General features: G+C 45.8%; 1 protein-coding gene across 1 annotated transcript in view; it reads right to left on the bottom strand.

Moving 5' to 3' along the window:
* Positions 1-11,302, bottom strand: part of PLCB1 (phospholipase C beta 1) — a gene marked incomplete at its 5' end in the record, with an annotated part of 318,873 nt that overhangs the window by 108,864 nt on the left and 198,707 nt on the right. Inside the window, 4 exon segments of the mRNA XM_005422621.2 lie at positions 2,733-2,899; positions 4,002-4,102; positions 9,693-9,768; positions 10,281-10,334. Of these exon segments, the coding sequence (XP_005422678.1) occupies positions 2,733-2,899; positions 4,002-4,102; positions 9,693-9,768; positions 10,281-10,334 (398 nt within the window).

The raw sequence follows: 11,302 nt of genomic DNA on the forward strand, positions 1-11,302 counted from the left end.
CACATCAGCTCACCTGGACCACAATAAAACACTACTGCAGACACTTAACCTATGCAGATGTCAAGCCCATCTCTCTGCTGATTCTGCAAAAGCTCCATGGTATTCCAGCAATAAATGCACCTAAAATACATCAGTGACAGGCAGGAGCACAGGCAGGAGTTTTACTCAGACCTCTGTAACCTCAGGAACTTCACCAGCAACAAAAGACTTTACCAGGTACCGGAGGAGCTGCAAAAATGTAAAACATTATGGACAGCTCTTGCTTACTGTGTGCAAAACGGTGCAGGTGAGCAGCAACAGGTGCAACAAAAGGCTACAATGGGGACCAGGGGAATTATGAGATCCCAAAAGCACTTGAATAGTGCACAACAACTCACCAGAAATCCATTTAATTAGCTGTGAGAGAATCATTAGAAGAGAATATTGTAGTGCAGTGGATGTGCACAGCCAATGAGCTGGGACAGGAATTGAGGAAGAACAATCATCAGAGGAGTGAAGGTCTAGCACTATCCAAACAGGGAGCAAGGAGTCAGGTGTGCACATGGCTTCCACTTCATAAATTTGGATTTATATTTAAAGGAAAAAAAATCCCTGATTTTATTTAAAAGAACTCTTCAATGCATGAAATTTTATTTGCTAACAAGCATGCGCATCACCCTTTTGGAGGTTGTCTGGGTACCTGCGTTCATGTTTCTGGCCAAAAACTGTCTGGAAACTTCACTTCAACAACCCTGGCAGCAGGAAGCCTGGGGGATCATCCCTTCTCCAGAACACCACATTAAAAGGTTAAATCACTGCTCTAAAATAAATATGTGGTTACATTTTGGTGACATTTTATAGACAAGAAGCATTTTTTGACAATTATTCCATGAGTGCAGAAATGAATGCACACCTACACTTCATTTAATATACAGCGAATTGCATTCCCAACTCAGAGCAGATGCACAGAAAATATTGTGTCCCCATGTCATCCCTGATTAGCCAATTCCTGTCATTTTAAGGCAGCAAGCTTGGGATTTACACTGGAGCTGCTGCCAGTTCCTGCAGCTCAGCTGCCAGACAGGGAGGTGGTTCTTCAGCACAGAGGTGGATCTCAGGTTGTGCCAGCTGGACCCCAGTGCACAAGCCTGAAAAGGGAGGAAAAAAACCCACAACAATCCCACTAAAAGAATTAACTCTCTGTGATCTGTCCCTTCTCCAAGTCAGTGATTTCAGAGAGAACTGATTCTTCAGGAGCAACATAAATCACACTCAGGACAAGAGGCATCTATGGAACAGCAAATGTGTGCCCCAAGGTAAACAGGGTGAACAAATCCCACAAAAACCTGTGCGCACCAAGGTAAACAGGGTGAACAAATCCCACAAAAACCTGTGTGCACCAAGGTAAACAGGGTGAACAAATCCCACAAAAACCTGTGTGCACCAAGGTAAACAGGGTGAACAAACCCCGCTGGAGGCTGGGGGCAAACACCACCACAGCACCTTCTCCCTGGGCTCTGTTTCATGTTTTCTCCTTACTGCTAGTCAGAGGGTGGTTCCATTTTGATTCTGGCACACCAGTACAGCTCCTTCTAATAAATCCTTTATTTGGCTGATATGGAGTGCTAATATTTGGGTAACAAGGATGATCTTTCAGGTAACAGACTTTCCTGCTGTGATGGGAAGTAAGGTAAGCACAGAGCACAGCTCTAATATTTGCACAGATGAGAAAGGAGGTCACAAGTGGTTCCATTTTCTCAAGGTACTGCTCCTGCTGACGTCAAAGACAGTTTGCATAAATGTGGCCAAGAAGCAGGATTTAACCCTCCAACTGGAAACACTCAGTTGGATTGGACTAGAAAAATAAGAAGCCTTAAGAGGAAAAATTAGAAGTGTTTGAGAGACAGCACTGATGATGACATCAGTTTCCTCCAGGAAGATGTCACGGTGAGAAGGCTTCCAGGGAGAGGTGGGAGTGCCTTCAGTTAATCTCCAGACTCTGGGTCTTTTTTGACTTTTTGATCCACAATCTCTGGACCAATCTTTTTTTCATATTAGATCTGTTTTTCAGGGTACTCCCATGCCTCTAAAATTTCTAAGGTGTAAACACATCAAAAGCTGGGCTAATCACCAGGATATGTGGATTGGAATAAAACAGGATGCTGAATGCTATTTTAAGACTTGTGGTGGTAGCAAAAATCTGCAGAGATTTGTGCAGGAGCTCTTTCACTGCTATTGGCTAAGTGCCCAGCTAACTCCTGACACCACTTGAGGTGTTCAAAAGGGAATTTTCTGTGATTATAGCATGAAACACACTGAGTTGATCTCGTATCTTGCATTGTACACCACTTTATCCAAAAGCAGAGAGCTAGACTTAGTAGTATTATTAAATTATAGATTTATCACGCTCTTAGTTCCATTATCCCTGATTTTTTTCTTTCAGCTTTACATTTTAGATGCTGGTAAACAGCCACTGTGATAGTCAGGCTTCTGCTGAGGGTCACATACCAGAGCAGCTCTTCTGTCAATCCCACACACTGCAAAGCAAGCAGGGAAAGCAGCCCCATCCTTCCTCCCTGACACCAACCCAACACATTTTATTTTAAAATGCACCACAGGATGTCTCCCTGGCCTGTGTGATCCCAAAGCAGACAGCTGGGCCAGCAGCTGGATTTGGAACCAGATTTTGCTCTAGCATGTAGGAGAGCTGAGTGACTGCTTCTGAGTGCAGCAGGAGTGTGAAATGCACTGACCTTTCTTTGCTAGGTTGCTGTTAGGTTCATACTTCTCAATCAGCACTTGAACTTGTTCTTGTTTGAGTGGTGGGTAAAGGATCTCATTCAATCGTGGATCGCGCTGCTTCAAATTGATGAAGTCCATCATCTGATCAACAGTAAGGTAGGGTTTGCTCTTGGCACCACTGGAGAGAAATTAAAGCAACAGCAAAGTCATTTTAATACATTTCCTTCAAGTCTTGTTCTGCGTCTGAAACTTCCCAAGGAAACTGAAACAAGATTCATACAGAACTATCACACAACAAAAACATCACTGTGTCTCTGCACTAATTTATTTTGCCAAAGGGTCTCCATCAGACATCTAGGAGGAAGATCTTTGACAATGTTCAGCATTACTGGCATCAATGGGGCAATGCTAAAAGCCTTTCATTCCTCTGAATTCTTGGAATGGAGCTATTTAAAAGAGCAAAAGAGAAAACAGCCGTGGGATTCAATCCCCAGCTTGCCACAAACACTCTGCTGGCACTCCTGGCCCACCTATTTGGGTTTACTGCTGAATAACAGCACCCTGATTTCATTATTCTGGGGATTTGTGTGGGTCCTTTTTTGATAAACCTTCTAAAAGCTCTGAGGTGCTCTGCAAGGCAAACAAAAAGATTTGGAGAGTCAGTGAAGAGAGCAGAGTTTGGTACAAGTTGTGCCCTGACAGAAACCCAGGCTTGCTGTCCTGCCTCCATTGATCAGGCCCTGCTGAAGTGGAAATACACAGATTGCTGCAGGGGTAGAAGCACCAGGACTTACAGAGCTCATAACTGAATGGATGAAATCAGTTGTAGCCGGCTGCTAATTTAATTTCACGGTGTGAATTCATCATACACAAATCCTAAAAGTTGCTGCATTTTTTTTGCCAGTCCTAATTAAGCTTTTGGGGGTGATTATATATATTTTCATGCCTATTTTGTGCTCTTATTGCTTGTTACTCTTCTTTCTTTACTTTCTTGGAAACCTACACTGTCCTGATCAATGCAGAAAAACAAGCCCTGGCAGTTCTGCTCTTCTAGGAAATTCCTTTAAAACTCAAGCCATCAGAAGTGGAGAGAAGGAGCCCTTGATCCAAGATTAAATAACAGCCCTGCCTGACATTTAAATCTGTTACTGGCCAGCACTGCACGCTGCTATAGTGTAAATAACCTCCTTTGCCATGGCCAGCCCAGAAAATCAGTGAATGGGGAAATAAATAAATAAATAAATAAATAAATAAATAAAGGAATGAGAGTCCTTCCTTACAACTCAGAGAAGATGTGGTCGATCTCAGGCCGAGGGCAGAGGTTGTTTAGGAACACTCTGTACACTTCTGGCGTGAAGTCGTCTTGAGGGATTGAATCATTCTGTGAAAGGGGGAAAGCAAACAGTGAAAGAGAGATACAGCACTTTTATATGTTCTTTGCACACTGAGCACTCGCTTTCTGGCTGCTTTTGATTTCCTTCCTGCAACCCAGAGGAGCCCAGATTCTGCAGGGCTGTAAGCTCCCCTGAATCCCAGAGCAGCTTAAAGAGTACAGCTTTAAAAAATACATACAAATATATCTGTCAGCTTCCATGAGGCACAGCTATCTCATTCTCTGAGCACCTGGGAGGGAGGAGGAAGGCACCTCTGCCCACCTGCCCCCTGCCCCACAGCAGAAATGGCCTTACCAGCCCTCTGAGGTCCCCGAGCTCACCCCAGTGATGCTGAGCCTGTGGTTTTCAGTGAGCAGAGCAGCAGCATCACAGGGGTGAGGATGTCACTCATGTTCCCAGAGCTGTCACACAGCTGGGGAACAATCTGGGTCACTGTGTCACTACTAATACACTTGTTCCCTGACAGCAGCAGTGATTCTGCCTGTTCCTTCCTGCAGACACACGTTCAAGATGCCACAATTCTGGGCAGGACTCAAGCAGCACAGCTTTGCCATCCATCTTTGTCCTGAACGCTCAGTGTAACACACTGGGCAACCAGACTTCTTTTAGAGGAATTGATAGAAATGCTCACCTGCAGAACACATGCCAGCATTTTTTTCCTTACATCTCCTACAATTTAGAGTGATTTAAATTGAGTGATTTAAATTTACTCCAACTTCTAGATGACAACTCCATCACCCTCACTACGTTTTGCTCTGAAAAATTCAAATTACTGGAGGCAATTACTGTACTGGGTAAGTCCTTTGCACGAAGCTGGAGAGTCCTTCATCCAAAGCTGTGCCACGTGGTCTCTGGGAGCACCATGGCCCACAGGATGGCTCCCCATGCTCCAGAAAGGGATGAACTAGAGGAGGAGAATGGTAATTCGGGCACACAAAGCTGGCTGGGGCAAGCAGTGCCTGGGTTACTGTGCCTGTTCAGCAGCGTTGCCAGGGGAACCTGGAGCACGGCTCAAGCTTTTGTCAGACCCAAGGAAACTTTGCTGTGTTCTTCCTGCTTCACGTTACAATAAATAAACAATGCCACAGGCATCACTTTGTCTCCTTTCATCTGAAATCCACAGAGGCTTGAGAGGGCTTTATCCTGTTCCTGTCCACAGCAGTCAGTCTGTCCCAGACTGACCAGTCTGGGCTGTTCTCTGCTCTGTCTGGATAACCATCCCCAGGCTCCAGCATTCTAGGGTGACCCCATCAGACCCTTGTGCCCTCCTTTTTCTGGCAGGCTGGGAGTGGCTGCAGGGTGAGCTGGTTCAAACTCCCCCAGCCAGAGCCTCCCTGTGTGTGTGCTCCACATGGCATCAATCCCTGAGCCAGGTAACTCACTGCTGCCAAAGCCAGTGCCAGGCTGGATGGGGAAGGGGGAATGCTGAGGGTACAGGATGAAAATAGGGCTGCCAGTGGCACTGCCCCCATGCCACTGAAAAACTCAAGCTGTGGAGCTCTCAGTGCCAACACAGTGTTTGCCTTGAGGCTGGGATTCTCAAACCTTGGGAATTCTCCTGTTGGAGCTGGCAGCCTGCCCTCCCCTGCTCCCTCTGCTCACAACCCCTGTCCAGCAGGGTGCTGCTCCCAGCCAGGGGCTTTTCAATGATTCTCTGACCACCACAGAGCTACAGCCCCCATCAAGCTACTAGTTTTTTCTTTACAAGGGATTTGAAGGTGCTCAGCTGAACAAAAGGAGATCTCTTCCAACAACCTGAGATCCGGGCTCTGATTTGCGCTCAGACCCAATTAAGAGACATCAGTCTGCAAACACCCACTGCAAAGAGAATAACCAACATGAGCCCTCAGGCACAAGTGTACAGAACTTTTTAATAGGTTATTTCCTACCAGTACCATCATCAGTGGGCTACAAACCACAAATACCTAGATGGGAGACTGCAGCCACCTCAGGCACACCCTCCCACAGCTATATTTGGCTTCCAAAAGCCTGTGTGCCCCCAGGGATTAAAATACACTGCCCCTGACTCAGCCTGGTCTGAGCCATCCCCGTTGCAGAGGAACCACCCACACACCTTATGGGCTCATCTCTTTCTGACACCAAAGAACAAAGCACAAGCGTCCTGCACCACATGAGAGCATCCCTCCCTTCCAGCCTGGCTAAACACTGGCATTCCATTTCATTCCTTGATTAGACCCTCTACTAATTTCAAGCCCTGCTGATTTAGGATTTGCCTGCTAACCTGCCTGCTTTTGTAACATCTGTATCCAGTCTGTTAGGTATTTGGCAGCATGAGAGCCAATTCAGATTATTTGCACAGACTGGACTCAAGAGCTGGTTATTTTATTTTAACACTCAAGCTCACTGGTGCTTCATTGTGAACCCTGACATTAACTAGAAGGCAAAAACCACTTTTCACAGCCAAAAGGCCAGCTAAAATAAAGCTCTCCAAATTCTATTTAAGGCACCTTTAACCAAAACAAACAAAAAATATCCAACAATAACAAAAACAACCCTATTTCCAAAAGAGAGCCAAGATTAAAAAAAACAAACAACATAGGGGAATCAGATGGCAAAGTCAGAAATCCATTGGGGTATTTTAAAACTTTGTTTAAACATTTATTTAAAGATTTTTCTGCTTTCAGATCTGCTGGATGATGATGGTTCCAAAAATCAGGGCTTGATCCTGCAAGGCTCCACACAGGCCAGTTGTGACCCAGAAAGAGAGAAATTACTAAAGCCATGCTTTGAAAAAAGCTTGACTTCCATGGCTCATCCCACTGTGATCATGCCCTGCTGCTCAGCTGACTCAGCACTGCAGAGAACCCATCCCTTATTAAGGTCCTTAAAGACAAAATAAAGGATTTATTTTTCAGCAACTCTGAGGATGCTCTCTGGTGCTATTCCTCAGGAGGGAAACAATTATCTGGGCAAGCAGAACTCTTGCTCCTCTTGCACTAAATGCAGAGCCTGCAGGTTGTGCCACAGGGTCTCCTGGCACACACACCCCCTGGGAATTCCCTGGGGAGTGGGGCTGATGGATGGGACACCTGTCCTGGCACAGAAAAGCCCACACAGGGACACTCTCCCCTGGCCCCTGTGCCCAGGTCACTGTGAGAGGCACATGAGGGACCATCCCAGGTTTGAAGATTCACTCCTCACTTCCAAGAGCTGCAGCACACGTGGTGTGAAGCTCATGGCCAACGAGCTCCATATCCTCCCAGAGCCATGAGAGGTGTGCAAACTCAGGGAGAAAATCCATGAGGCATGAATAGGAAAATCCAGAGCCTGAACTGCTAACATCCATGAGAGACTTCCATGAATTCTCTGAACAATTTGGTGTCATCTGGCTGAGCAAGACTCCCTGATATCCATGTCTTGCATGCTGCTGGAGCCCATTGCTCTTCCCAGGTTTTATGGGAACACCATGTGTCCTGCAGCACAATAGGGCAGAAAAGCTGGAAGTTGAAGCTAAGAATTTCACTTGCTCAAATAAACAGGAACACAAAGGAAAGGAGCTGTGGTTGAAGTTCTGCTTTTCTTCTATTCCCTTACCTCCATGAGATTCAGTTTTGCCCTTCTACAGTATTTTCCAAAGATGATCAACTCAGTTCTCCTTGGTGTATGCAGCACATTTCCCTTTTGTCCCAACCAAAGAAAGGATCTACTTCATACTCTGAATAATTTTCAAGATGGTATCCCAGCAACAAGCATCCAGCAGTGTGTATGTAAAACTGGCTCTACTTAGATAAATAGCAGGAAAAGGCTGCAGTTTCTTCTAAAGACCCAAATGATATTTAAATTTTCCTTTCAGAGACACGTAGTAAACGGAAGAAATAAATCAGCTGATTCAGAAAGCAGCGCCTCAGAGGTTTTTTCTGCACATTTTGTCTTGTTTGCTATCAATTAAATGGAATCTCATCTTTAAAACCTTTCTCTCCACATTTCTAACCTCACAATATTACTTCAGATAAGATTATTATAGTATTTTATACCTACTTTGCTGACATTGCCTGGAATTTTATCTAAACCTGTGAAGGAGGGTCTCACTGTGAGGGGTGTCTGAGGGTTGCCTGGGGAAGATTCTGCTCCACTGCTCTGGAGCTGCAGGAATGGGCTCTGTTAAACCACTGGGGGAGCAAATGCCAAGGAAACCTCCCAGCACAGAGCTTTGTATGAGTCAAGGGATCAGGAGATGCAGGCTCTCTCAGCTACAGAAGGGTTGTGCCCTACTTGGACCCTGAAAGAGGAGATGCAGGCTCTCTCTGCTACAGAAGGGTTTTGCCCCACCTCTTGGACCCCTGAAGGAAGGAATTATCCTGCAAGAAGCTTTCCTGGGATTAAAACCCAGCTTGAGCAAGGAGGTGGGAGTAGATGTCCCACTGTGGTCCCTCCCAGCCCCACCCAGTCTGTGACTCCGTGACTCCAGAGTTAACTGGAATCACCTGCTCGAAGTCATTCCATCTGGAAAAAGCCTTCTTGAGAGGCAGGTGCCATCCTGGAAATGCTCGGGGCTGAGGAGAGCTCCTGGATGAGCAGGATGCAATGGCTGCAGCCCTGCAGTGTCAGCAGCTTCCACACCACATTTCCTCCATGCACCTTTTGGATAAGGCAGGGGGGTTTAGCCTGTCACTGATCTGCAGCTACAGGTCACACCTCAGGCTAACACTGAAATTGTGCAATGGTCACCCATCCTTAAAATGCCCTCACAGGATTCCTCCAGGACAGCTCACACAAACTCTGCCCTTCCTTTGAATCCTTTCAGGCTTCTTCCAGTGCCCCTGCTCCTAAACAACTCCAACCAAAGGCACTCAGAGGGATCTCAGGAACATTGGGGTGGGAAAGCCAGAGCTGAGGAGCCATCCAGCAGCCAAGCCAGCACAACAGGCTGAGCCAAGCCATGGCCCAGCTCAGAGGAGAGGACACAGCAGCCCAGCCCAGCCCAGCCAAGCCCTGCTTGTAGGAGCACTGGGGGGTAGGACGGTCAGGATGGATGGAGACGAGAGATCACTGAGGCCAGGTCGTGGAACTTGGGGTTTATTGCAAAGGGCCTGGGTGCAGGGCCCTGCTGGCACAGCTCAGAGCAGGCCCGAGAGAAGAGAGGGGTAAAGAGGATGAGAGGGTGAGAGGGTAAGAGAGCAAAAGGGTAAGAGAGCGAGGTTCTCGTTACAATACAATAAATCTTCTTCTGTGTTGAATATTCTAATTTTTACTACCTAATCTAGTACAATACACAAAATTTATAGCATTTACATACAGCCTATAAGAATCATTACATTACCACACTGTGTTACATTTTAAACTTTAAAAACTCCTCTTTGGGCCCCTTCTGCCAAGCCAGCAGGGTCTGCTCTGACCCTGGGGCCTGTCTGCAAGCAGAGGGTGTTGTTCCATCAAAAGGGGATCACCTTCAGCCAGCCACACCATTGTTTTCCTGTTGTTCAGTAACTGAGGGATCTCAAAGCTTGCTTTCATTGCAATCTCCCTTATAGTTTCCATATTCTCAAAATCTTTTGCCAGGCAATGATGTTTGTAAGGCTTTCCTGCTCCATCTCCCCCAAGAGAGCTCATGCTTACCCGGGAGGAGGGCAGGTTGCAGGCCTCCAGCGCTGTCTCCACGCGCTTTCTGTCCGAGGAGAACAGGCGGTAAATGCTGCAAGGAGCACAAACACAGGGGTTTGCTTTAAACACCTGCCTTGATGGCCCTGGTGGCTCAAGGACTGGATATCTCCCAGCAGCCTATTGCATCTTTAGCTATTTGTTTCCATTTGCTGGCTGCTCAGTACAGAGGGGAGATTGCCAGTGCTCAGTTTGAACTCTACCCCACACCAGCCCCTATCACAGCAGGTATTTACTTCAGCCATCACTGGTCTCTTCATACCCCCAGTGACATGCAATGTGATTCTGTTTATTTACAATATCCCAGAGATAAAGAAATTATGCTGCTGGTTTTTTATTTTTAATTTTCACAAGTGGAAAGAGCCAGGGCAGAGAGGCAGGACGTCTGTGTCCAAAGGGGATTTGAGCAGAGACACCCCATCATCACTGTTACAAAGAGAGGGTAAAATTATTCTTCTAGGCCAGGGGTCACAAGCTCATCCCAAACACATCTTCACAGCCCAAAGTCAGCAGAGAGCACGTGGCAAGGAAGGGAACAGCACTTACTTCTTCAGAGGAATGCGCCCCTCTGGAGTCACCTGCAGCTTCAGTTTTGTGTAGCTGTGGAGGGAAAAGCACCCTGCTTTATTTTTACAGCATTTCAAGGAGCTCTCCATCACCTTCCCAGCTCTGGGATAGTGCTCTGATCATGTGGCAAGTCCCAGTCAGCTCCTTCTCCCAGTAGGAACACATGTTGGGATATCATTACTGACTACAAACCTTCCACTGTCTGTCCTGAGATAACTGTAAATGAGTTTTGCAGAACATCATCTGGTGAAAAATGTGGCAACACTTAAATATTTCAGAGGAGATTTTTTTTTTTTGTTAAAAAACTCAGCTTTTTCACTTCACTCACTGGTCTGCCAAGAGAATAAGAAACTGCATGGTTCTAATAAACTTTCCTTTTCTTCCCAACAGAAAATGCCATTAGCAACCACTTCAAAAACACAGTGCATGCTGAAACTAGGATAACTGGGAAAGGAACATTTCCACAAATCCTTGACTGCCCATGGTTTCATATTCTGGAAACTGAAGCTTTTCATGCTACTGTGTCACCAAGCACAACTCCCAACACTGAGGGAGATTAAAACAAAAAAAATCACAGCAGCTATTTAAAAAACCCCAAAGTTTCTTTTATTTTGCCTTCTATTTTTTCAACATTTTGACTACATTTTGATGACATTGAGTGTTTTCCTCTATAACCAAGGAAGTTAGAAATACCAGAAGATGGACAAAATCTGTTTATTACTGCACTTCCAGTGCTCCAAGGAACTGAATGTCATACAGAAAAACCCTTCATTCTGCTCCGATGCAATCTGGTTTTCTCCTTCAACAAAAGGGTTCTGATAGGACTCCAACCAACCCTTTGCTTAGTACACCAATTATAATGGGGAAATAATTTAATCTTCAAAGTCATACATTTCTTAAGTGACTGATTTGGCATCCATGCAGAGGAGCTGGGAAACCTTATGGTTTCCAAGTGATTTATTAATTAGTGGGAAAAAAAACAGGAATGCCATGCTTGCCTG

The sequence above is a fragment of the Geospiza fortis genome, unplaced genomic scaffold, assembly GCF_000277835.1.
Source record: "Geospiza fortis unplaced genomic scaffold, GeoFor_1.0 scaffold275, whole genome shotgun sequence".
Taxonomy (NCBI): Eukaryota; Metazoa; Chordata; class Aves; order Passeriformes; family Thraupidae; genus Geospiza; species Geospiza fortis.